Below are 27,745 nucleotides of genomic sequence, written 5' to 3' on the forward strand. Positions count from 1 at the left end.
CCCATCATTTAGCACAGTGCCCCAAACATTTGTTGTTTAGTCAATTAATTATACCTGACCCCTGGTAACTCCATTTGGAATTTTCTTGGCAAAAATACTGAAATGGTTTGCCATTTCTTTCTTCAACTCATTTTACAGATGAGGAAATTGAGGCAAACAGGATTAAGGGTCACACAGCTAGTAAATATCTAAGACCAGTTTTGAATTCAGGTCTTCCTGACTCCAGGGTCAGCACTCTATGCACTGTACTACCTAGTTGCCCCAAACACAGTGGGTATTTAACAAATACTTATTGTTGAAATTGATTTATCAAGTTCCTTACTTACAAAGAAAAAATCATTTATTATATTACCAGAACCATAATAAAGAATATTTGATACAAGTGACCATAAATTGCCATGTAAAAGTTATCTAAAAAAAAAAGTGCAGAAATGGGTACCTGTTAGGAGGCTAACAATTATTCCTACAAATATAGTGACCAACATTCCAATGGTGCTGAAGTACAGGAACGATAAGGAATACCAGTTATCCATTAGGAAGGTTCTAGAAAGAAAAGGGGGGAAAAGCTTAAATATAAGATTAATCTACAGATTTCAATAAAAACAATAGACAGTCATCATGATCCATAAAAGCACAAAAGAGGGATTCCACTATGTTAAGTTGACTCCCTCTGTGCTCATCAATTAAGGATTGGCTGAACAAATGATGGCATGTGGACATAATGGAATACTGCTGTGCTATAAGAAGTTATGAAAAAAACATGGTATCCAGGAAACCTGGGAAGACCAGTATTGACAGATTCAAAGTGAAATGAGCAGAACTAGGAGAGCAACATGTATTAAAAAAGGCTTATAAAGAAAAACAAATTCAAAAGATCTAAGAACTCTGATAAAAATAATGACCAACCACAATTCCAAAAGACTTATGATGGAATATGCTATCTGCCTCCTGAGAGAGAGGTGATAGACTTAGTATCCAGAATAATATATATATTTGGATGTGACCAATGAGAATTTATTTTGCTTGACTATATTATGTGTGTGTTTAATAAACACCTACTAAAGTGCCAAGTTAAGGAGGGAAACCAAAACACAAACAAACAAACAAAAACAACAGTCCATGCTTTGAAGGAGATCACATTCTAATGAGGGAGTCAGCATGCAATCATCTGTGTATGAAAAAATATTCAGCCAGAACAGATTGGAGATAATCTTAAAGGGAAGGCAGCAATATTAAGAGGATCAGAAAAGGCTTCTTGTAGAAGATGGAATTATTTTTAATTATAATGACACCATTTGTCAAAGGTAGCATAGCCTAGTGGGTAGAATGTTGGACTTGGAGTCAGGCAGACCTAACTCACTCTCCCTGTCTCTCTGTCTCTCTTTCTCTCTTTCCTTTCCTCCATCCCTCCTTCGTGTGTGTGTGTCTGTGTGTGTGTGTGTGTGTGTGTGTGTGTGTGTGTATTGCAAGAGTTTTTATTATTATTTTTCTTTTTTCAGTGGGCAGGGTAGAAAGGAGAGAAAATCAATTCAAATTATTAAACAATTCAAAATTTAAAAACATAAGCTAAAAAATGTCCATTCCTCAGATGTAAGCAGGACTTATGGGAAGACATGTATGAAGGTCAAACAGTTTGGGAAGTACTGATGGGTTAAGATTTGCATTTTTGCAGGGTGTTCACATATTGATGACACCACAGTGTCTCCTGTCTCCTCCTCCTATTAAAAAACAAAAACAAAACCCTTATAATAAATATTCATAGTCAAGTAAAACAAAGCATCATCAATCCAAAGTGTATATCAGTGATCCCCAAGGCAAAGTGATGATAACCTTAAGGCATCTTCTGTGTTCTACCTGTTTCCCAGTTAGTTGTCTGTTTCTTTTTTTAAGTGACATAAAATTTATTTCAATACCTTTCAGCATGATGAACTTGAAAAGCATTTGGAGAAAATGGTGTTCCTGTAGTTGAGTTCCAGTCCCTCTGGTGGTGGAAGCTGGTGATGTTACAACCGTCTGTAATAAGGCTCAATGGTAAATTTTTCTCTGGAAGAGGAGGATAAAGCTGAGCTCCAATTCCAACCCAAAGGGAAATGACAAATCCTGTAGTGAGACCTACAAATGCCCCCTGCAAAATAGAAGTGCTTTTGAGAGTAAAACAATAATTTCTTTTTCTTTTTAAAATTTGTTTTATTTCAACTTTATGGAATAAAACAAGCATTTCCATAACATAGTACAATAAGAAAAGATGATTTCACATGAAAGAGAAAATCTACTATGCACAACTTGCTATTCCTTTCAGATGTGAAATAAAACTATCACATAAATTTCTTTTTTTTTCCTACTCCCTATCTCCTACCCCTTTTGGAAAGAAAAATAAATGGGTGGGATATTGAGGTCAATTTCTTCCCAAATGAGCTATCCAGAAATGGAACGACCTGCCTGGGGAGGTAGTGGGTTTGCCCTCACTAGAGGTCTAAAAGCAAAGGCTTTTCATTTACTGGAAATGATGCCAAGGGGGTTTGTTTTCAGGCATGATTGGGTCTAGTAAATTACCTGTGAGGTTGCTTCCAACTCTGAAATTCTATGACTGTGATTCTGTGAAATTTGGTTCAAAACTCTATCCACTATGTTCAAAAACTGATACATCACCTCCTCTCCCTAACTAGCTTCTCCTTACAAATCCCTTATCTCTATCAATGTAGCATCAGGATACTATTAGGAGATACCCTATTTTCCAGAGCTAAGGTCCAGGAAGCAAGCTGTGCCCTGAGCTTGGCATAACGACATCCTTTGCATTCACCTTCTGGATGATCTTGACCATAGCACAAAATCCCAGAATGGTTTCACACCAGCCCCAGTTGTTCTCTAAGCTTGGACAAGCACCAGACAAATACTTGTGGTCTGGTCATGAAGCCCCGCTATGAATCAAAATTGTCTCACTGTTGCTGTTACTTCTCACTGTCTGGGCTACAGCTCCCTGTGTAGCCATTGGTATATGTACTGAGATTTACACACACACACACACACACACACACACACACACACACACACACACAAGTATATGCAGCATAATTATAGAGTTTTACACTTAGGTGTGTTATAGTGCAAAGAACACAAGATTCAGAGGTGCTAAAATCCTCACAGTTACCTAGCATCTGTATGATCAAAGACATGTCACTCAACTTTTCAGGGTCCCCAAAGAGCAGATTTCCTCACAGAAAGCTATATAACTATCTCATTCAAACAGAAATCTCTAGCTCACTTTAGAACTTGAGGAATAAAAAGGCAGTAGGGCTAGAGCTTTTGGGAAAAGAGTTAGAGGTTATGCTTTTACCTTTGGAAAAAATCACTCATTTCTGCTGCACTTTAGGGAAAGACACAGTACTCATATTCCTATTTTATACTTACCATTGAGTTGGCAAAGGGGACCAAGATGCCCAAAGAAAACACACCCAAAAGGGGCCCACCAATGATACCAAAGATACTGAGCACCACCTATGAGGAGAATAAACATCATGTATTAGCTGTGAGAGGCACATTTTCAAGAAATAGCCAGCTTTCTAATTTGGGTTGGAAAGAACATATCAAAGATCAGGCACAGAATGACAATGTCTGTTGGCTTTTCTAAAATGGAAAAGGGCTTTGATGGAGTACTATGACTGAGCTAGAGAGAAAATCTAAGTTTGAAAACTTGTCAAAGGGATGTAGAGAAGACACTGGACAGGGCCTTGAGAAATATACTCAGTTAGGATGTAGGATCTGGATGTTGAACCAACAAAGGAAACTGAAAAGGAATGGTCAGATGGGTTGGAGGGGATATATAAGAGACCAGTATGTCAAAAATCTACAGAAGAGAGTATGGTCAGCAGTACCAAATGCAGCAGAGAGGTCAAGAAAGATGATAACTGAGAAAAAAAACACCTCATCCTTATCAATTGACAAACATATCATTGGCAACTTTGGAAAGTGACTTTGGTCAAGTAATGAGCACAGAAGCCAGACTACACAGAGTTGAGAAATCAAAGAGAGGAGGCAGAGATAGCTAGCATAAACAGCTTTTTCTAGGAGTTTGACTAAGAAAGGGAAGAGATCTCTAGGACAGTATCTTGAGCAATAGCATGGCAGAAATCAGTGAAGGCCATTCCAACAAAACCCCCCCCAAAAAAACCTAGAGTATGTGATATATAATCAAGATGATCTCTGACTGTTCTACAAAACTGTTACCTGTAACAAAGCTCCCATAAGTGATGCCAAAGCTGCCATCCCAATGCACAGGACGCCATACAGCATACCTGGTGGAGCAGACATAAAGTCAAAATCATTTTGATGAAGATAATTAATATTCTCAATGAAATATGTTCATCAAAGGTTTCAAAACTCTAGAGAATTGTACTGCCCTGAAGGATTACCCTGTAGATCAAAGTAGGTAAAAAGTGAAAAAATGTGATGTTTTTTCTAACAAGTATATGCAAAATTGATGAATAAGACCCCTGGGTTGTACTTGGGGATTAGTCAAAATCAATCAATAATAAATAAGATTTATTAAGGGTTTAGTATGTGTCATATATTCTGTTAGGTGCTAGGGATACAAAGGACAAAAATATTCTCTGGCCTTAAGAATCTTATATTCAATAGAGGAGACAACATGTCCATAGAGGTAACTTCAGAGAAGAGGACACCAGTAGCTAAGTGAACTAGGAAAGTCCTCTTACAGAAGATGCTGAAACTGAGACTTGAAGGAAACCATGTATTCCATGAGACAGAGGAGAGGAGGAAGAACATTCCAAGCATGAAGAACCACCACATCCGAGTAACAGCAAGTAAATCAGAATGGATAGATGACATAGGGGGCATTACCAGGAATGATGTGTAAGATGATCATAAAGATAGAAATAGATACAGTTATGAAGAGTTTGAAATGCTAAGCCAGAGAGTTTATATTTGAATAGATATACTATTCATATATACTAGAATAGCAAGGAGACTGTGGAGATTATTGAGTAGGGGGTTGATGTGATCATACCTAGACTTCAGGAAAATCACTTGGGCAGTTGTGTGAAATATGGACAGGGGTGGGGAGAGCCTAGAGGCAAGTAGACCAACCAGAAAGCTATTTCAATAGTAAAGGGAGAGGAAGAAGAGACCCCAAGTATACATTGCTGTTTGGATCCTCTACTTGAGGCCTAGAGAACAATTAGGAAGCTATTTCACAAGGTGATGCAATCAGTGTCACCCTAGCAGACTGTAAGCTCCTTGGGGGTCAGAAATGTCTCACTTCCATGTTTATATTACCATAACCAAGAACAATGCTTGGCACATAGTAGGTACTTAATAAATGTCTGTTGAATGATTGGTTGAGGCTGGCAAAACAGGTGTTGTGATTGCTACTTTAGAGTCAGACTAGCAGGTGTATATTAAGTGCCTACTATGTTCTAGGCATTCAGCTATCCTTTACTCCATGCCACTTCTTCAAAAGTAAGACATTTTCTTCCCTAGCTCTTGGCAGCTCTTGGCTAGGTTCTTCCTCATTTGATAGATGATAAAAATTACATCATTGTGGAATTCTAAGTAATTCCCCTCATCAAGTTCCTTATTTCTGTGGAAGAAACCACCATCCTCATGCATCATCCAGATTTAAAACCTCAGTTAGCTTTGCTTTTTTCTATATAGTCACACTACTAATATTCCAAATTCAATTCACACCTGAGGTCTGTTGATTAAACCTCTACAATATCCCTCACATCCATCCCCTTCTCTCCACTTACACAGCCCCAACTAACCTAGTTCAGGCCTCATTGCCTCTTGCCTGTCCTGGACTGATGTTTCTACTTCCGGTCTCTGCCCCATTGTATATGAACTCAGAAGATATGAGTTTGAATCTTGTCTCTGCTACTTACTATGGGACTGTGTGCAATTTCCTTAACCTCTCTGAACTTCAGTTTCTCCATCTGTAAAATCAGGCAGTTGGAACAGATAACGAAGGATATTTAGGTAGACTGTATAGTGAATAACATCTGATAGACTGAAGAGTGAATAGATAAACTAAAAAGTGAATAATAGGGTCTGGAGTCAAGAAAACCCAAGTTCAAATCTTCCCTCTAGTACTTACTAGATGTGTGGTTCTTTGCAAGTTACTCAACCTCTTTGTTTCCTCCTCTATGAAAATGGGAATGATAATAGCACCTAACACATGGTCATGGTGAAGATCAAGCAAAATAACACATGCAATTGGGAAGCTTCAGAATCTAATGTCATTTAGCCTAGAGAAGAGAAGACTCAGGAAAGGACTAATAGTTCTATTCAAGTATTTAAGGGTCTGTTGCTTGGAAGAGGGATTTTTGTCTCGAAAGGGCAAAACCAGGAGCAGCTGAGAGTTGCAAAGAGGAAAAATCAGCCTCGACTAAAGGGCAGGAGAACTCTTTAATTATTAGAATTAATCTGAATGTGGGATGGGTTGCATTAGGATGTAACTGTGCACAGGCTGTTGCTGTTGTCCAGTTGTTTTCAGTCATGTCTGATTCTTCATGATCCCATTCTTGACAAAGATACTGGAGTGGTTTACCATTTCCTTCTCCAGTTCATTTTGCAGATGAGGAAACTGAGGCAAACAAGGTGAAGTGACTTGCCCAGGGTCACACAGCTAGTACATGTCTGAGGTCATATTTGAACTCAGAAAGATGAGTCTTTGTGATAGTAATGGCAATTAAAGATTCCCCTGTATTGGCTTGGTTTTCAAATTGATTGTATTAAAACCCAGAGTTTGTTAATCCCACCTGTGGGATGGGCTTGTTGATGTGAAAAGAAAGTCCTGAAGTGGGAGGAGCTGGTGATGTAGATTTGGAGAGACAAGAGAGAGGCAGAAGAGCTTCTTGGAAGCAGAATTGCTGGTGGCCGCTTTGAATTGCCCTGGACCTTTGAGACCTGCCCCCTGAGCTGCCAAGGACTGAGGAGACATGGCTGTTTTGCTGGTACTTTGTCTGTCTGTTTTGATGTTATTTTGCCAGATTTGTCCACTGGTGAAAGACTGTCCTGTTGAAGAAGTCCTGGAACCTGGCATTTGGTTAAGAAGGCCTGAGACTGTCCTGCAGACAGAGAGTGAATACTGTCCACTGGTGAGGGACAGTGCTGTTGTTGCAGGGGTCTGGAGACTGTCCGGCAGACAGAATGAATACTGTCCACTGGTGAAGGACAGTGCTGTTGTTGCAGGGGTCTGGGAACCTTTCTGTTGGTTCAGAAGCCCTGAAGAAGGATTTTCTTGTTGTATGTTTACAGAAATCCTGGGAGAGGGCTTTGCTAATGTGTTCAGGGGTTCTAGGACTGTTCTACAGACAGAGGATAAATTCATGAAGGGACTGGCAATGTATCTTATGGCCTTGCTAAGCCTTGTCTCCCCAGGAACTAAGATTGCTGAGAACTTGCCTCGTGTCAAGATGAAGAAAAGACCTCCATTTGGGTATTAAGTGCTGTGTTTAAACTTGATGTAACTCTGGGGTAGATTCAATTGTGATCCAGGGGTGGGGAACTTTTGACCTTTTTGTGTTCTATGGTTGAGCAAATGAATGTATTTTACTTATGTTTGGAAACTAATCTCCATTTGAGAAGAGGGGCTTTGTGGTGGACTTAATTAAGGTATAGCCTAGGGGTGGAGAAGTATTTAGAACAGAGACTTTGTAATTGATTGAATGATTGGAAGGTCCTGGGGTGGGGTAGTACTTGGAGATTATTTAATCACACTTAGTAAATGCTGCATTTGGAATGATGTCATGTTTCGATCTTCTCTGTTCTGGGTTTGTTACTGAATAAAATAGAGAGCACCTATGCTGGTATTTTGAACCTGGGAAGTTGCTTTCTTTTTGCCATTACATTACAGTCTTCCTGACTAAAGACCCAGCACTCTATCCACTGTACCATCTAGCTGTCCATGTCACACACATAATAAAATAATAAATGCTGGTTTCCTTCTTCTCTCCTATTTCTTCTTTCTCTCACTCCTCCTTCCTTCTTCCCCTCTTCCTTTCCTCTTTCCTTCCATCATTCCCTCCCTCTCTTCCTTCCTTTTCTCTCTCCTTCATCCCTTCCTTCCTTCCCTTCCTTTTCCGCTTCTTGCCCTTCCCTTCTTTCTTCCTTCCTTTCCTCCTTCCCTTTCTTCTTTTTTCCTTCCCTTCCTTCCCTCCCTCCTTTTTTCCCTTCTTGCCCTTCCCTTCCTTCCTTCCTATATTCCCTCCCTCTTCTTTTCTTTTCTTCCTTTCCTCCACCTCTCTATCCTTTTACCCTTCTTGCTCTTCCTTTCTTCCCTCCTTCTCTCCCTCCCTTTCTTCCTCTTTCCCTCCCTTTCTTCTTGACTTCTTTCCTTCCTTCCTTCCATTCTTCCTTCTCCCCTCCAGATGTCTCCAAGATAATCACTTGATGAGTATGATGGAGCAGGGAAACCAGTTCAGATACAGAATGAACTAAATGGCAACTAAAATTGGCCTAAATCTAAATCTAGGATCTTATGTTAATGCAAAAACATTCCCCCCCACCCCAGACTGGGTCAGATCTCCAGGGACAGAAAGCATTCAACAATGCAAATATCCTGCTCTTTGATGTAACATGGAAAAGGGAAGCCATTCCAAGGACACTTACTTGTCACTTTACAAAGTCGAGACAAAATCTTTTCCGAGAGTGATGGGAAGTGAGGTTTGATGAGGTCGGAGATTGTTACTGCAGCTAAGGCATTGACACTAGCAGACACGGTGCTAGAGAAGACAAGGGAAAACCCTTTTTTAAAAACTTGTTGCATTTAGTAAACATTGTGAAGACAGAAACTGGAAAGAATTTTTTTAAATTGGTACTGACCCTCAGTATTTAATTCTATTTCTAGGATCTCAGATCCTAGAGCTGGAAGGGACCTCAGAAGCCATGTAATGTAACCAACCCATTTTATAGAAGTAGAAACTGAGGCTCAGGAAGTTAGATGACTCACTTAAGATCTTACAGGTAGTTGAACCCAGACCCAGTGCTCTTTCCAGTGTGGTACATTGTCAAATTCAATTCAACTGAATCCAACAAATATTCTATAAGTTTCTACTATGAGCCAGACTAGGCACTGGGAATACAAAAACAAAATGAAAAACAGACCCTAGTCCAATACCTTTGTTTTGTATATAAGAGAACTATGGTCCAAAGGTTGGAAATAACTTGTCCAATGTCACACAGGTAATAAGTGGCATGATGAAGATTTTTTGAACCAGTACCTCTGACTCCAAATCCTATGCTTTTCCCAATATAACAGACTACTTTCCATTATTCAGAAAGATAGAATAAAAATGCTTGAAGACAACAAGATTTTTCTTTAATATTTCTAACTTTTCAGTCACTCCTCTGTAGAAAAGGAAAGGAAGTATGATTATGGTATTCATTATGATTAAAAACCTTTAACCAGAGTTTTCACTTGAACTGAATTACATATTGATAATGAATGAATGCATGACAATTATGTAATTACTAAGTACTCATTATGCACCAATTCACAGTTCTAAAAGAATCATTAAAGGTAGTCATGTGAAAATAAACTACAAATTTCTTTTGGTGGGTACAGTGGGTAGAAGTGGGAAGAACATTGCAGTGGGTCCCTCCCAGTATGGAAACTCCCTCTGCCAATGCAAATCAACAACTGTTTCTTAACTTGTCACCTTAGTGAATTCATTAAGGAACAAAGAAGATCAGTAACTTGTCCATGGCCAAAGAGTCAATATGATTCCTGGGTGGGAGGTAAGTCCAGATCATCTTTACTCCATAGCCAACTCTCTATCCTCTATGCCACCATACCCTAAATGCTGAAAATATTAATAAATCTTATTCCCTGGAGAGAAACCATATTAAGAACCCAAGTTCTCAAGAGACATCATTCATACAAAAAATAAGATGGTTTGAGCATAAGACATGGGATCCTTGGAAAAGCAAATACATATAATTCAGTATACATATGCAACACACATAAATTCAACAAGGAAATAGATTCTCTACACTCTGCATGTCTTTACCTATTTTGTAACTCGGTCATTATGCTAATATATCAGCAACCTGGGATTTCATGATTGCAGGATCTCCATCCACCAGTGGAGATCACAACCCAATGTTATCTTAAACTTTAAGATTCTATAGAAATTCTTAACCTAGTACTTGTCATCCTGTTTTTAAAAACATTTTTATAAGTGTCTTTTTTTTTTTGCCTTTTGGAGGGCAATTGGGGTTAAGTAACTTGCCCAAGATTACATGGCTAGTTTTTTTGTGTGGGTGTTAAGTGTCTGAGGCCAGAACCGAACTCGGGTCCTCCTGACTCCGAGGCTGGTGCTTTACTCACTGCGTCACCTAGCCACCTTTATAAGTGTCTTTCAATATAATTAATTGGTTTTCTTGTAACCCTGTGTATTTTATTTTATGCCTTCAAAAGCATTATTCTAAGAAGGAGTCCATATTCTTCACCAGATTGCCAAAATAGACTCCAGGACACACAAGAAAGGTGGAGAATATCTGTTATTATAGCAGTGACCAAAAGCCAGCGATGTTAAACAGTGTCCATTGGATCACAAAGCTAGGAAGCACCAAAGGCAGAATTTGGACTGAGATCTTTCTGACTTCTGCATTCTATCTACTGTTCCTTGCTGCTGCCCTATACATGTATTTAAGACAAATGTCAGGCATCTATTTTCAACAAATAGTGTAATCTTTAGGGAAAAGGGAAAACTGTTGACATTGAATTATTATCATTGAAACTTCACTGTGAATATGGAAACACACTATATGATAATGAGTTTCATTAACATTAAACATCCCCTTGAATAGCTAACATCTTGGGGGTGGAGATGGGGTATAATATAGCCTCTCTCTCTGATATGGTTAATACAGGTAATGAAAGAACACTTGGGTCCCTTGTAATATTGAGGTGACAATGAGCTCTCTAGGATTCTAAGAGCAAAACATTAGCCCTCGGAGAAATTATCAAGCTGGAAAGGCTTCCAGTGTGGTCTCAACAAAAGTCTATTGCCTGATAATCAGTCAAGATAAGTCCAGAGAAGTTGATCAAACATATGACCTTGAGGAGATGGTTGTATGTAACAACTTGGCTGTTAACAACTGACGAAGACCTTCTATAAAGATATAGAGACTATATTGATGCCTGTGAAGCTATTGAAATATCCAATGATGAAATCACAGTTCCTGGAAATATTAAATATAATACACGCCTAAGTTGCAAGTTTATAACTCTTGTTGCTGGAGTTCAACTTCAACTCATGAAATATGAAGGTCTTTATAAAGCACTCCGAAAATCTCATTTCATTAATTACATAAAGTTCATACCTCAGTGTTGCACTATATATACACGCCACAAAGAGTCCTGGGAGTCCTGGAAAATCTTGCAAAATGTCCAATGCTAAATAGGGCATGAGCTGAAAGAGTCCAAAGGTTACTGATGTTGCTCCATATTGTAGAAACAAATCTATAACACCGTTGAAGGAAATCCATTTCTCATTTATCCAACATTGTCAGAGAATGACAGAGAATTTCAAATGGATGAATTTTAGGATAACTAACTCAGTAACAAAACTTTGCCATTTTAAAAAGTAAATATTTCTCTTTTGCTTTTAAATAGACTGTACTGGTTTCTTTTGTTTTTATATCACCAAGATTTTATTCAGAGTCCCTCTTCCTCCCCCCCCTCCCCACCTCAACAAGAGCTACTACCATCCTTTGTATAAAGGAATTTTTGGAAAAAAGAAAAAGGAAGAAAAGGGAGAAAAATTGAGTGAAGGATATCAAATATCTTTCAAAGATATCAAAACAAAATTACTTTATTTGCAAATTCCACACTATTAACCTCTGACCTCCAGAAAGAAATATGTTGGGGGGTGGGGAGGAACAGTATCTTCTCATATCTCTTCTTTATGGTCAAGCCTATTTGTAATTTTATAATATTCAGTTTTTAATGTTTTGTGGTTGTTAATTTTTCAACTTAAATTATTATAGTCATTGAGTATATCATTTTTCTGGCCCTGTTTATTTCACTTTGTACAAGAATATTTAAGTTTTTCCCCTATTTCTCTCTATTCATCATGATTATCATTTCTTACAGAAATTAATATTCTATTATATTCTAGTACTACAATTTGTTTATCTCCAGGGCAATGTGATATGATAACCCTTTGTTGACACAGATTATTGAAGAAGAAGATGAAACAGCCTTCCCTAAAGTGTTTTTCTCATCATTCAGACAAATCTTGGTTATTGCCTGATCTTCTAATTTATGAATAACCTTCTAAAGGTGATTTCTACAACCATAACCCAGTGGACCACAGGCACCTTTCTTATCAAGGTCAACCTCAATGCAATTGAGTGTGAAGAAACATTATCTATACATTTTGATAATTTTAACAATATTGACAAATATTGTTCATTTAAAACATTAACAAATTTAAAAATATATCAAAGATGGTTTCTCCAAAGTTTATAAATTCTTTTCATCAGAAAAAGATGCAGCTTCTACAGGCATGACAACCAAACAATTTTTCCAAGTCTTTTTTAACATTCTACTTTAAAAAGAATTCTAAATACAAGATTCATTAAACACTGAATCATCTTTAATATTATAATGAAGTTTAAATCCTTTGCATATTAGATCTACTTTTTTCATAAAATTATTTTTTTCATAAAATTCTTTTCATAATAATGGTTCTCTAATAAATAGTTATAGAAGAAAAAACATGGAACTGGAATTCAGGAGAAATGAGTTCAAATCAGGGCTGTGACACTTGCTGTGGTACCATCGGCAAATCACTTATTTTCTCTCAGTATTGGTGGTAGTTAGGATGATTAAGCCCCACTTTACAGAAGTGATTATCTGTTTAGTCATCTATAAAATGGTTACAATAATATTTTTAGTACCTGCCTCACAGGGTATGATGAAAGTTCTTTGTAAATCATAAAGTCCTCTCTAAATAAGGGCTCTTACTTCCATTTTCTTATTAATAACAACTTAGTCTACAAGGTAAATGAAGTATCACTGTCAGGTAAACAGATAGTGAAAATATGCCAAATACCAGCCATTTTTCTCACAATAAGCTATTCCAAAATCCAATAATGTAAGAATTTTGCTATTACTAGACCAACCTAGAGTTTCAAAGCCAGAGATATTTCATTGAAGGTACTAAATGATCAAATAATTAATTAGAATTGACATCCTTTTCATTTTAAGAATGACCAGCCTTGATCTCCCCCAAAAAACATTTTTTTAAATGTACCTCCCTTCAGGTACAGAAATAGGGGACTGCTGGCATAGAATATGCCACATTTGGCAGTTGTCAGATATAGTCGAAATGTTTGGATTTGTTGAACTGTTTGATTTTTTGTTTTGTTGTGTTTTGGGATTTTTTTTTCTTTTAAAAAATATTCTTTTGTTACAAGAGATTGGATGGACAGGAGAGTAGGAGAGATTGATTCAGAAATGAAAATGATGTAAAAACAGAAGAAAATAACAAATTTTTTAAAAATTTCTATTCGAAAATATGCCTTAGAATCTTCAAAAGTGCTATACACTGAATTTTCCAGAGTTTATTTTATGAGAATGTGCAACACATTCTTAAACCTGGGGCATTTGATTCAAAGGCAGAATTTGGAAAACACAACTAGTTTCATCAATGATTATTAAACTATTTGGGCATTAGACTGTGTGCAGGAAAAAGACACTCTGTTGTTTTAGCACTGCAAGATTTCTAACCTAGTGTTTTTTCCTGTTGTTTTCCCGTTGGTTTTTACATTTATATTTAAACTGTCCTTTAAAATTCACAGTTGAGGGGCAGCCAGGTAGCACAGCGAGTAAGAGCACCGGCTCCAGTGTTGAGAAGACCTGGAGATCGAATCCCGGCTCAGACACCTTGAGCAAGTTACTTAACCCCAATTGCTTAGGGGCGGCCAGGTGGCTCAGCGAGTAAGAGCACCAGCTCCAGTGTCCAGGGATGACCTGGATCAAATCCAGATACTCAGATACTCAGCGCCACACCCAGAAATAACTGGCCGTGTAACCTTGAGCAAGTTACTTAACCCCAATTGCTTTAAAAAAAAAAATTCACAGTTGAATGCAACCTATTACAGCTGTTATTCAAACAGAAATATTTCTATTAAGTATATCAATTTCTCTTAATGCTTTCCACTTTTTAATTTTATGTCTAGGATTCATCATTCACTTATACATATACATACAAATGTACATCCTAATATACAAATTTGCCCAGTCTTTTAAAGAGTTTCTGGTGTGTCTATGTTCACTGACCAAGTAAAAACAATCAAAACCAACAATATTATTTCATAATCTATGACTAACACATTCATAAAGTAGCTGCAGTACTGAACCTGGTCTGGTGCTGATATTTTCTTTGATGTCCAAGGATCACAGTCATGGTATCTTGAATAAAGGACAAGACCACACAATGTTGTACAGGCAAGAATTCCCCAGCATCCTATAAGATTTATATAAAGGGACCTACACAAACAAACAATAAATAAAATGCCATCATCAATGTGCTAAGGCTTTTTAGGAAACATCACCTGGGGGGAAAAACAGGCATCATCATTTTGTTTCCATACTTTATTAGGTAAATAAATATTATCTTTTAGTTGGCCAAAAAATGTTTGCTTTACTCTAATGTAGCCATTTCTCTTTACAACAGCAACTAATGAAGGAAATCAAACAGGAATGTGCTTTGTTCTCTAAACCTAAAGACAAAGCGATAATTTCAGAGAACTCTGAGAAGACTTGTATGAACTGAGGCAGAGTGGAGTGAGCAGAACCATGACCATATTTCCAGATGACAGATAATTGAAGAATGCTACCTTCCTCCAGAAAGACAAGGGATTCAACATGCAAGATTATGTATACATTTTTGGATATGGCCAAGGGGGAAATTTATTTTACTTGTTTATGCTTATCTGTTACAAAGGATACTTCTTTCTTTTTAATGGGGGAAGAGTGGGTGGGACAGACTATAAATGCTTGTTAATTGAAAAAAAGGTAACTAGGACACAAAAACAAAAGAAGTCATAGTGATTTGCTGGAGGTCAAGCTACTAGAACATTGCTCACATTTGAACCCAGGTTCTCTGACTCCAGAGAATGCACTCCTCTCCCAAAAGAGCAAGCTAGATTGTACTTGAGAAACAGTGTAGTTCTTTGAATAATCCTAAATTATTCATTTCTTGTCACAAAAAAACCCCCCATCTTTTAAACAATAGTAATGTTCTGATGATACAGTATAGATGCAAATCATGGAACACCAGAAATTTGGAAAGGTTCTCAGTGGCCATTTACTACAAACCCTACCTGAAGAGGAATGCCCACTACAATATAGGCAACAAACATTCACCTAGTCTTTGGGATAGTTCTGACTATCAGGAAATTTTTTAACTGTGCCTCTTTGTAACTTCTATGATTTGCTGTTAATTTTGCCCTCTAGGGACAAAAATAAATCTAATGCCTATTCTAAGTGACAGACTTGCAAATACTTAAAGACAGCATCTCTCCTCTTACCAAACCACCGGGCCAGTTTTCCCTAATCTAAGCTAAATATCCCTAATTTCTTTACTCAACCCTCCCAAATAACATGAACTTGAGGTCCCTTCACCATTATGGATGCCCTCCTCTAGAATTCTCCACTTTTTCAAATGCCTATTCTACAACATGGCACTGAAAAGAAAAGAAAATCTGAGTCCTTTGGAATTATAGTGAGTCACTACCAAGTCTTTCAAATTGATTATCTTTATAATATCGCTTGTACCATATAAATTGTTCTCCCGATTCTGCTCATTTCACTTTGCATTAATTTAGATAATTCTTTCCAGATATTTCTGAAGTCATCCCCTTCATCATCTCATGGCATAATATCATTCTGATGGGGTACCTGGGGTCTAAATCAATTTGTAAAAGCAATTTGTAAAACCAGTTTGTACAATTGTAACTGCAATTTGTATTGTAAAATTGTAATAGCAATTTGTCTGTAAAATCCCTTTCCCAGCCTCAAACTCTGCCCCTTCCTCTATCTGCACTCTGCCTAGATAACAACTTGTGACTCCTTTGTTCTTACTTAATCTCTTCATGTCTCCTCCAGTGTGGCCCAAATCTCATCTAAACTATCTATGCATTAAAGTCACAAGCTCCTCTCAGTCAGCTCTAACCTTTATCTTCTACAACTCTTACTCCAATTAAGCCTGTGACCTTGAATTCTTTCCAGATGCTATTGCAGGTTTTCTGGTCTTAAATAAGATCAGAGTTCCTGCTGAACCTAGAGGGAGCCATCCCTCATCAATGCCATCACATTAATATATCATAATTTGCTCAGCCAGTCAGTCCCTAATTGATAGGTATCCCCTTAGTTTCCAATTTCTGCCACTACTAAAATAGCTGCTATAAATATTTTTGTACATATGAGTTCTTTTCCTTTTTCTTTCTTTCTTTTTTTTTTTTTTTGCCTTTTTGGAGGGGGGAAGGCTGGGCAATTGGGGTTAAGTGACTTGCCCAAGGTCACATGTCTAGTAAGTGTTAAGTGTCTGAGGCCGAATTTGAACTCGGGTCCTCCTGACTCCAGGGCCTATGCTCTATTCACTGTGCCACATAGCCCCCCCTCTTTCCCTTTTTCTTTGATCTCTTTGGGATACAGACCTATTAATGACATGGCTGAGACAAAGGAAATGCACAGTTTTATAGCCCTTTGGTTTATATAACTAAACCATAGTTCCAAATTGTTCTCCAGAGTGATTGGACTAGTTCAAAGTTCTAACAACAGTGTATTAATATATCTATTTTTCCTATATCCCCTCCAGCATTTGTCATTTTCCTTTTTGGAGGGCAATTGGGGTTGTGACTTGCCCAAGGTCACACGGCTAGTAAGTGTTAAGTGTCTGAGTCCGGATTTGAACTAAGGTCCTCCTGACTCCAAGGCCAGTGCTCTATTTGTCATTTTCATTTTGTTGTCATCTTAGACAATCTAATGAATACGAGGTTGCTTTAATTTGCATTTCTCTAATTATTAGTGATTTAGAACATTGTTTCATATGGCTATTGACATCTTTTTTTGCTTTTTGGAGGGCAATTGGGGTTAAGTGACTTGCCCAAGGTCACATGGCTAATTTTTGTGTTAAGTGTCTGAGATCAAATCTGAACCCAGTTCCTCCTGACTCCAGGGCCGGTGCTCTATGCTCTATTCACTGCGCCACCTAGCTGCCCCCGCTATTGACATCTTTAATTTCTTTCCTGAAAACTGCCTACTGATATCCTTTGACCATTTGTCAATTGGAGAATGTCATTTGTTCTTATAAATTTGTCTCACTTTCCTATTTTAGAATGAGACCTTTATCAGAGAAACTTGCTGCAAAGATTTTTTCCCCCAATTTCATGCTTTCCTTCTAACTTTAGGTGTGTGATTTTGTTTGTGAAAAATGTTTTAATTTTATGCAATTAAAATCATAGACTTTACTTCCTGTGAACCTTTTTACATCTTCTTTGTCATGAACTCTTGTCTGTTTCATAGATTTGACAAATAATTCTTTCCATGCTCCACTAATTTCCTTATTTCCCTTTCAGTCTAAATCATGTACCCATTTTGAACTTATCTTATTACATAGTGTGAGATATTGGTCTGTCCCTAGTTTCTGCCAAATTACTTTCAAGTTTTCTACCCATGGAAATGTTAAAAGACCTATAGTAAGGCCTCCAACACATTGGGTGGCCTCTCTTTGAAGGATTTGTTGGAGGATGTAGACAAGATCAGAGGACATTGATGGCCTCTGATCTGAACTGCTGTAGAGAATATTCATAACAATGAGCTTATGGATGTATAAACAGCCTAAAGGGACCTTATATCTAGGAGGATCATATTTCTAACAGTCTTCTCATAACTTACCAATCTAATTTCATATATTCACTGTAGATTAAATGGAAATTCTCTGTATCTCTATCTTAAAAATCTTTCTTGTGCTCATAGAGCAGCTCTAATTCCCATGGACTCTGTTCAGTGGTTCAGTGCAGTGTCAGTCCCCTGAAATCTAGTTCCTGCTAACTACTAGAATTAAAATCTTGGAGGTCTTTTCTGTCCCCATTACCAACTTCAATGGTATTTCTTCAGTGCTTATTTTTCTTGATTGCTATGGAGCATTGGACATTCTTGATCTCACCCCTGTATTCTCCAAATTATTTCTGCCTCTGCAACATCTCTCCTATTCATTCCTTTTCTTCTACTCACCCAGCTACCATCCTGGCTCAACCCCTCATTGGGTCTCACCTGGAACTATTAATTACATTAGCCTCCTTGTTGGTCTCCCTTCCTTGAGTCTTTCCCCTATCCAGTCTGTCCTCCACACAGCTGCCAAAGTGATTCCTCTACTCAGCAGGCTCTAGTGGTTCCTTATCACTTTCAATTTCAATACAATCCCCTTTGTTTGGGTTTTGAATCCCTTCATAGCCTAGACCTCATCTATCTTTCAAACACTGTTGCGTATCACTCCTCTTTCCACACATGAGCATCTAGCTAAACTGGTATTCTGATTGTTCCTCAGACACAACAGTTTAACTCCTGCCTCTGAACTTTTGCCCTAGTTGTCCTCATGTCTAGCATGTGTACTCACTTCACTTTTTAGAATCCCTTGTTTCCTTCAAAAACTCTGTTCAAGACACTTTCTACACAAAGCCTTTCCTGTTCCCTCCATCTGATAGTGCCCATCCTTGCAAAAGTCTTATTTTTATGTATTTTGACCCATAACTCCAATTCTATCTAACCCCGTTATCTATCTAACTCATTGACCACTTGGACATTGGACATTGGGTATGTTCACTAACGGTGATTGTCCTTGAAAGTTTTGTCTCAGGTCCTCTTGTCTTCTCCAATATACTTTCTCCCTGGTGATCTGATCAACTCCCATGGACTCATTTATCATCTCTCTGTTGATAACTTTCAGATCTACTTATCCAGCCCTCTTTCCTGACCTCCATGCTCACATCTCCAACTGTCTATTGGAGTCTTGAGCTAAACGTCGGGTGCACATCATACATGCAACATGTCCAAAACTGAACTTAATCTTTCCCCACAAACTCTCCTCACTTCCTAACTTCCCTGTCACTATTTAACAATACCACTATCCAGGGCGGCTAGGTGGCGCAGTGAATAGAGCACCAGCCCTGGAGTCAGGAGGACCTGAGTTCAAATCTGACCTCAGACACTTAACACAAAAATTAGCCATGTGACTTTGGACAAATCACTTAATCCCAATTGCCCTCCAAAAAGCAAAATCATCATCATCATCATCATCATCATCATACCACTATCCTCCCAGTCACCCAGGCTCATAACTGAGGTGTTATCCTTCACTCCTTATTCTCTCTCACCCCCCAGATCCAATCTGTTGTCAAGTCCTATCAATTCTGCCTCTACAACATCCCTAAACTATTCCCCCTTCTCTCTTCTGACACTGCCACTACCCTGAGTCAGAATTAATAAACATTTATTAAGTGCCTGCTATGTTCTAGATATGGTTCGGAGTGCCAGGAATACAAAGAAAGGCATAAGACAACATCTGTCCTCAAGGAACTCACAGCTCAATGGCGTAGGCCCTCATTATCTTCTACCTGGACTACTGCAATAGACTTCTGGTTGATATCTCCACCCCAAATCTCCCCTGATTCCAGCATCCACTCAACTGTCTAACTAAGGCACAGGTCTAACCATGCCACTCCCTCAATAACCTCAAAATAAAAAAAAAATCCTGTTTGGCATTCAATGCTCTTCATAACCTGTCCCCCCTAACCTTTCCAGTATTCTTATGCCTTATGCCTCAAACACCCTTTCTCATATGCTCTGTGCCTCCTGTTCTAGGCTAGTCATCTCTTCATTTCCCACCCAGTTGCTCAGAACTTTTGCTTTTCAGTTTCCCCATGAGAAGGCAGCTTCTTGAGGGCAAGAGCTGTCTTTTGCCTTTCTTTGTATGCCCAGCACTATGCCCTGCTTTGGTTCAATCAAACATCTTTCCATCTCCCATCTCTCCCTTTATGCAGTTCATCCCCCATGCCTGAGATACATTCCGTCCTAACCTCTGACTTTTCCTGATCCATTCCCATTTCCTAGTAACCTCTTCCTCCCAGTCACCTAGTATATTCAATCCAATAAACAGTGCCTACTGCTATGTCCCAGACATTGTGCTAAGAGCTAGGGATAAAATGAATAAAAAGAGACAGCCCCTGCCCTCAACAAACTTACACTCTACAGCAATATAAATCTCTGTAAATGCTTCATGTATATGTGTATGTGTGTGTACATATGTTTTTTAATATCTTTAAAACCATGCACATTGCTTGACTAATCGAATGTTGGTTCCCTAAAGGCAGGTACTGTTTGGTTTCTTTCCTTGTATCTATAGTGCACATCACAGTGCCTGGTGCATAGTAAGGATTTAATGAATGTTTCTTGACTTGACATAGTTTAATAAATGGTTGTTTACTTGATTCAACATTTCTTCCTGACTAGTCCCTGTCTACCACCATCTTTCAAGTCTATACTACAGTAAAGGCCTATAATACTAACTTATCTCTCTCCCTGAGGCAATCCTCCTTGAAAATTCCATTCTGTACATCCACAGAGAATAAGCTTCCTCATACATTGCTTTGATCAAGTCACTCCCTAGCTCTAAAATCACCAATGCCTTCCTTGCCCTTTGCCTACAAGATAAATTCCAAGTTTGTGTATTTGCCTTCCTTAGACAAAGAGTTGCCTAAGGACTTGAGAGTCTAAATGATTTTCCCATTATATGTCAGAAGTTGTCTTACAGCTGGTATATGTCAGAAGCAAGACCTAAACAATTTTCACTAACCACTAGACCCTATTGTCTGTCCCTCATCAATATTATTAGTTTAAATCATTATATAAAACATATAAATATATCCTATAAAATATATATTATATTAAAAGGATTAAATAAAAATTATTCTATAAAAAAGTATTTTGTAAAAACCAAAGGATATTTAAGAGTGTTAATATATATACACAATACTGGAATAGCTCTTACATTTTTGCATGGAAACGACTTTTGCAGGCATTGTACCTCTGAATTTGAGTTGGATTGATACCATAGATGGTGAGCCATGTGATGGAACCGCCAATGATGATCGTCCAGAAGGTATATCTTCGAAGAGGATTGGGATTGAAGCTGAACAAGTAACAGAGGGACCAAGTTAGACTGTTAGAAAGAAATGAACACTGCCCAACGATTTCACATTGAAGTCAGTGAAATAAAGTTTTCCTGCTGAAATCTGAGACATAAAGGTAGGGAGTCTGGTCTTTATAGTTGAATAATTATAACTGTCAATAACTCTCCATTTCCCTCTTAATAAAATAATGGGTTTGACCTTTGGGTGACAATGTATAGAACGTTGAAATCTGAGTTTGAATCCTGATTCCACCATTTGTTTCCTGTGTCATGTGGAACAAGTTACTAACTCTCTAGGTCTCTGTTTCCTCATCTGTCAAATGATGAGGTCATACTATAATCCTCTTACTAGATAATCTCTCAAGTCACCTCCAGATCCAATATTCTGTGATTCTAATCATTCATGTATTTGCTCTTTGGCTCTAAGAAAGATTTTACTATTCATTTACTATACATTTTGCTATATATCAGAATTGTTTCTCTTTGGGTCTTCAGGATTTCCCCTTAGGATATCCTGTCCATCTTGTGCTAAATTCCCCTAAATGTTCAGAACTGTACACTATCAGAATCTAAAATCTATGTCAAACTATGTATGTCCAGTTCTCTTGTCCTTCTATGACAAATTCAAAGGTAACGTGGTCACTTTCTCCCCGAGTGTCCCATCATTTTCCCCTGCCCCTGGATTTAGTTCTTCCTTATTGGTAACAACCAGATCCAAAATGAATTTTGTGGGTCCTTCCATCTCTTTGAAGAAGGAAATAACTATTTTTAAAATGCTAAATACTTTTTTCACTTTGTTTTCCTTGCTTTTTTGCAACATGTTTAATATAAAAATGTTTTGTGTGACTTCACACATATAATCAATGTCAAATAGCTTGTCTTCTCAATAGGTGGGGAAGAAACTAGAGGGAGGGAATTTGGAAATCAAAAAAATTCTTTTAATTAATGTTTAAAGTAAATAATAGAAGGAAGAAAGCAAGAGAAAGAAAGAAAGAAAAGAGAGAGAAAGAAAAAGAAAAAAGAAAGAAAAGTATGTTGAGCAAAAAGCAAATGCTTTAGGAGCAACTAGATGGTGCAGTGCACAGAGCATCAGCCCTGGAGTCAAGTAGACCTGAGTTGAAATCTGGCCTCAGAGATTTACTAGCTATATGACCCTGAGCAAGTCACTTAACCTTAATTGCCTTCCCACCAAAAAGCAAAAAATTAAAAAGAGAATGCTCTATGTTGACCATGCTTGCACCCAAAGAGGGCAGATTCACCTTCCTCCCTTCTTTGCAGAGGCAGGAAACTATAGATGTGGAACACTACATATAATGTCAAATTTGGTTCATATGTTGGTTAGGTTTTTTTTTTCCACTACACTATACTATCTAATTACCCAAACAAACAAAAAAAGTGACTATTTTCAGAGAATCAGTTAGGGAAAAAATAAATTATCCACAAAACTTTTCATAGATCAGAGATTTAAAGGTTGGAAGGACCCTTAGAAGTAGTCCTTTTGGGGTGGCTAGGTGGCACAGTGAATAGAGCACTGGCCCTGGAGTCAGGAGGACCTGAGTTCAAATCTAGCCTCAGACACTTGACACACTTACTAGCTGTGTGACTTTGGGCAAGTCACTTAACCCCAATTGCTTTCCAAAAAGCAGGAAAAAAAAGTAGTTCCTATTTGATTTTAATAGTTTGAAGTATTTAATTTAAAAAATATATATATATATACATATACCCATATTTGTGGATTTTCTAAGTCAATGTGCAGCCTGCAGGCATCCTTATGTATGATTTAGTGGCCTCAGTTTTCATCTGCATTTATTAGCACTTGTGGCTGGGACCACAAGAATTTAAAAGTCCTCAACCCATAGGGCCATGCTCCATTCCTTTCAGCGTTTTCCTATTGACTTAGAACTCCAATAGAATTCTACTTTCTAAAATTATCTTGTGTGCCCATCTTGACTCCAGTCCCCTCCCTTTCACATCTCTACTTCAACTCTCCCCACAGGATTTGTACCTGAAAGAAAAGCTTACTTTTCACTGAGGCTTCTTCCTCTAGAGAGGAAGGACTTTGTGGCTAACTCCCCCAGGGAACATCCCTAACAGCAGCAGCCTTAAGACAATACAAAACTCTCTGAGACTCTCAGATCTACCACAGCTGTCCAGAACATAAGGATATTTATTTCCAATTTTCCATAATAGAGCAGTCTTTCTCTTAAATATATTTCTAATCGATGATGTTCCTCTGACACTTCAGGTCTATTTTTTATGTGTTTGCAATACATGATCTCACTTGATTCTCTTAATTATCTGAGATACATACATACATACATAGAGACACACATAAATATACATATATTTTTAAAGTCAAAACTTGTGATTTCTTTAGTGTAAAGAAGTACCAACATAGAAATATCCTCCACTGATGCAGACTGGTAACTCATTTGTAAATCATAACCTCAGAGAGTCGCCTGGGCCATGGGGAAGTTAAATTACTTGCCCAGAGTTACACAACTTGAACAGGTGAGAGGCAGAATTTGAACCCAGATGTTCATACTTCCAAGGCCAACCTTATAATTGCTACATCGTGCTGCCTCTTGCAAGATACTAATGGTATCATCTTCATATTTGGGAAAATTAAGGGTGAAAGAAGTCAAATGACTAGCCCATGGTCATATAGCTAACAAATGTCAGAATCTGCTTTTGAACATTCCAAGGGTAACTTTCTTTCCCTTACACTATTCTACACTGAAATATGGGTATTTCATCTAAGTCCTAGAAGCTGATTTGGCATTTTCTACTTTTATATAGAATGTCTCTCCCATTAGAATAAGTTCCTTGAGGTCAACCTCCTTTCATCTTTTCTTATCTTTGTTCCCCCTGTGTGAAACAGGAGACCTGGCACAACAAATGCTTCATAAGAGCTTGCTAATGGATTGCACACTATCCTTGATGCCGTTTTTAAATTCTACTATATTTTTATTGAATATTTATCCTGAAAATAGACAGAAACACACATGTATTCCCAGTTGTCAAATGGAAACTTACTCCCAGAAGTTTAATCTTCCTCCATGGTAGGAATCATTTAGGATATTATTGATTCCACCTTGAACCACAGTACCCTGTATGATCACAGAAAAAAATCCAGCCATCTTGATTCCAACTTGGAAAACATGTATCCAGACAACAGCTTTGAATCCACCCTTTGGGGAAAAGAATAATATTCTGTGTTATAAAATCTTATATATAACATCACAATATGTTATGGCACATAGCATATTATATGTATAATACAATCTAGTATTACATAGAATACATGTAACATACAAATGTTTGTAGGTATATATGATATTACATTGCACAATATAATGTCCCATCTACCTATAAATACCTATGGTTATAAGCTATATTTGTTATAGGTAATATTATAGATATGACATTGTTGTGACATGTATAAGGCATAAATATTATCTATAATATATTATCACATATTATGTAATATATTACATGTTATAATGTTATATTATGTGTTATGTGATTGTGTACCATTTGTAGCATGTTATATTAGAATTACATCTTATAAATATACTATAATATATGTATTATGTATGTACATATAATGTAGTATATGTTATCTAATTATATAAAACATACTAACAACATATTATTTCTGTTTTATAAGTCATATTGTTGATTTATATTATATATTACTATTCTCATCACAAGATTATCAATTTGAGCTGAAAGGAGAATTCTGAGGTCACTCAATTCCATAAATGATGAAACTGAGGCCCAGGGAGGTTATACAGTCTTCCTAAGGTCACACAGGTGATAAGTGTCAGAGCAAGGATTTTTACCCCAGTCCTTTGAGTCCAGCTTGAGGGGGAATCCCATATAACTCTAATTCTTACTAGGAAAAAAATCCAGTTTCAAATCTGTGTATAGAAACTTGTAAGTATTTGTATCCAGGATTCCTTCTTCCGTTGAAAAGAATGTGAATGCTCCCTTCCCACGAGCATTACCCAAAATAAACAGGCAAACCAACCTGGGGAGGAAATATAAGCTAGTTTTCACTGCAGTAGTTCCCTAGGGACACCTTTCCTGGACACCTCAGTTAGAGAAGTACCAAATGTGGTGCTTGCCCAAGAGACCGTGAGAAGTACAGTTATCCCTTCCACATCACAAGGGTAAGGGGAGAAGTGCCCTTGTGATCTGGAAAATTTGCATAAAATCTTTTGGCCTTCTCTTTGTACCAGAGACAATTATTATAGTTTAAAAGATAAAATATGTTGATTTTATATAATACTATACATATATTTTATGCTTTCTGACTTTTAAACTTTTTGTGTATTGTCTCCCACCCCTCATGTGTTGTGGTTTCTGCAAAACTCCCCCCAGATTCCCATTTAATTTCTTATGCCGATCTACCATATATTGAAACTGCGATGGGGAAAGTCGTGATGTGGAAGGAATAACTGTATATGTAATCATCAAGGCCCCGTAGAAATAGGCGATAGTCATACCATTGAGCTGTAGAAAATAAAGACCACTCCCGTGGCAATGATTGTGCCCCACAAATTGAGTCCCGTGGCTGCAGAAAGAAAGCAAAAATAAATACATCCCCATGAAATCTGTTCATACCTGACTTCTTCACAAAACTAGTGCAACTTCAGTGGAAAGAGTTTTTAAATTGGATTCAGATGGCTTAGATTCAAATCATGGTTCCAGTACATGGAGCCTTTGGGAGTGTGACCAAGTCACTGTAACCTCTTTGGGACACTTCCCTCCTTTGTGAGATGAAGGGGTTAGATTAGATTAAAGACTAGCATTTATAACCTGAAGGGACCTGAGAGATCATTTTTTCCATGACCTGAATTTTACAAAAAAAGAAACTGAGACTCAGAAAGGTAAAGTGATAGGGTCTGATAATTGGAAATATTTATCTGAGTTGGGATTTGAACCCAGCTCCTTTGACTCCAGTGTTTTTCCCCATGCACCATCTGTAAAATCCTACCCTGAAATCCTATGATCTTGAGCATGAGATAGACATTTATCCTAATTCTCTAAAAACCTCTTATCTAAAACAATAATTCAGTTACCTCCTCTGTATGATGATGGAGTTGGGGCAAATGAGCTCTAAGGTTTCTGCCTCCTCTACCAACCATATCATCCCTCACAGTCTCTTTTTTATGTCTGGAATCATCAAAGACTACAGTAGGAAATTATGCACACAGAAATTGGCATTTGGCATCAAGCCCTTCTGGTGACCACTCATGCATCCATCCTTAGTACTTCACTCCCATAGTCCTTTGAATAGACTAGAGGCAGAAATCTTGGCCATGTTGTTACCGAAGGTCTCCAACAGGAGGGCAGATTCTTAGCCCCTTTCTTGTGAAATAAAATGCTACTAGAAAGCTTCCATTCCTTTGGAACATAGTTATATTTATGTAAAACATTAAAAATAGTTGCCAAAATGTATCATTCTGGGGCAGCTAGGTGGTGCAGTGAGCAGAGTACTGGCCCTGGAGTCAAGGGAACCTGAGTTCAAATCTGACCTCAGACACTTGACACACTTACTAGCTGTGTGACCTTGGGCAAGTCACTTAACCCTAATTGCCCCTACCTTCCCCCCCTCCAAAAACCAAAACACAACAACAAATAAATAAATGAAATGTATCATTCCCCTCCCCCATCAAGATCAATCTTTATCTATAGCCAGGACTTAATGCCATGTGGTCCAGGAGCTGTATTATTGCAATGTCTCAGACCAGTCTACAACTTAGTAAGAGAGAAAGGGTCCAAAAATGTCCTTCCTTCATCTGCTGTAGTGCCATAGATTAGAACCCAGTGGATTCAAGATATAAACAGATAGAAAAATGATATAAACTATAGCAATATATGGTCATGAAGACAAGAAGACCATTCCCAGAAAAATCATGTGAATAGAATAAATGTGAATTACACATAAGCAAAGTGCTCAAACAGTGAATATTTGGGGGTGTGAGGTAAGGCTAGATGTTTAGAAAGGATATGTCTTAGACAAGTGTGTTCTCTTTCTTTCCATTACTTAATGAAGACATCATTGAATGGATGAGGTTACAGACATTGTTAGAATATAAAGGCTATACATTTAACAAACTAGGAAAAGAAAGTGATCAGAGAAGCCACTTGGAAAAAGACTCAAAGGTCAAAGAAAAATGCTAAGAGAAATAATAATATTATAAATGCATATAAGTAAAATATACCACTGAAAGAGTGAACCTGAGAGAAGAGGATGGCAAGAAGGAGGAGGAGGAAGAAGAGGATGAAAAACAAGAAAGCTAGAAAATTGCAACTTTAATAAAAATTCAGCACCTACAAAATGCTCAGTAAAATATGACCTTGTAGCTAGAATTATATATTCTATATGTAATAGAATAATAGAAACTCACTGTCTTTCATGGACTAAAAGATGACAGATCTCTATATCACAAATATAGAGCCCAAAATATTCTGGAGAACTCAATCAATAAACTGTACAGGAACTGATCAGACCA

The 27,745-nt window shown here is 37.7% G+C and overlaps 1 protein-coding gene across 1 annotated transcript in view; it reads right to left on the bottom strand.

Annotated features, from left to right (window-relative positions):
* Positions 1-27,745, bottom strand: part of LOC138166730 (sodium-coupled monocarboxylate transporter 1-like) — a 40,133-nt gene that overhangs the window by 4,688 nt on the left and 7,700 nt on the right. Inside the window, 10 exon segments of the mRNA XM_069095227.1 lie at positions 440-543; positions 1,914-2,125; positions 3,409-3,495; positions 4,225-4,292; positions 8,626-8,738; positions 11,344-11,432; positions 14,389-14,518; positions 21,081-21,221; positions 24,258-24,412; positions 25,733-25,800. Coding sequence (XP_068951328.1) covers positions 440-543; positions 1,914-2,125; positions 3,409-3,495; positions 4,225-4,292; positions 8,626-8,738; positions 11,344-11,432; positions 14,389-14,518; positions 21,081-21,221; positions 24,258-24,412; positions 25,733-25,800 — 1,167 coding nt within the window.

Source organism: Petaurus breviceps, unplaced genomic scaffold, assembly GCF_028583685.1.
Source record: "Petaurus breviceps papuanus isolate PSGF00001 unplaced genomic scaffold, PetGlider_PUasm1.0 225, whole genome shotgun sequence".
In the NCBI taxonomy this organism is placed as follows: Eukaryota; Metazoa; Chordata; class Mammalia; order Diprotodontia; family Petauridae; genus Petaurus; species Petaurus breviceps.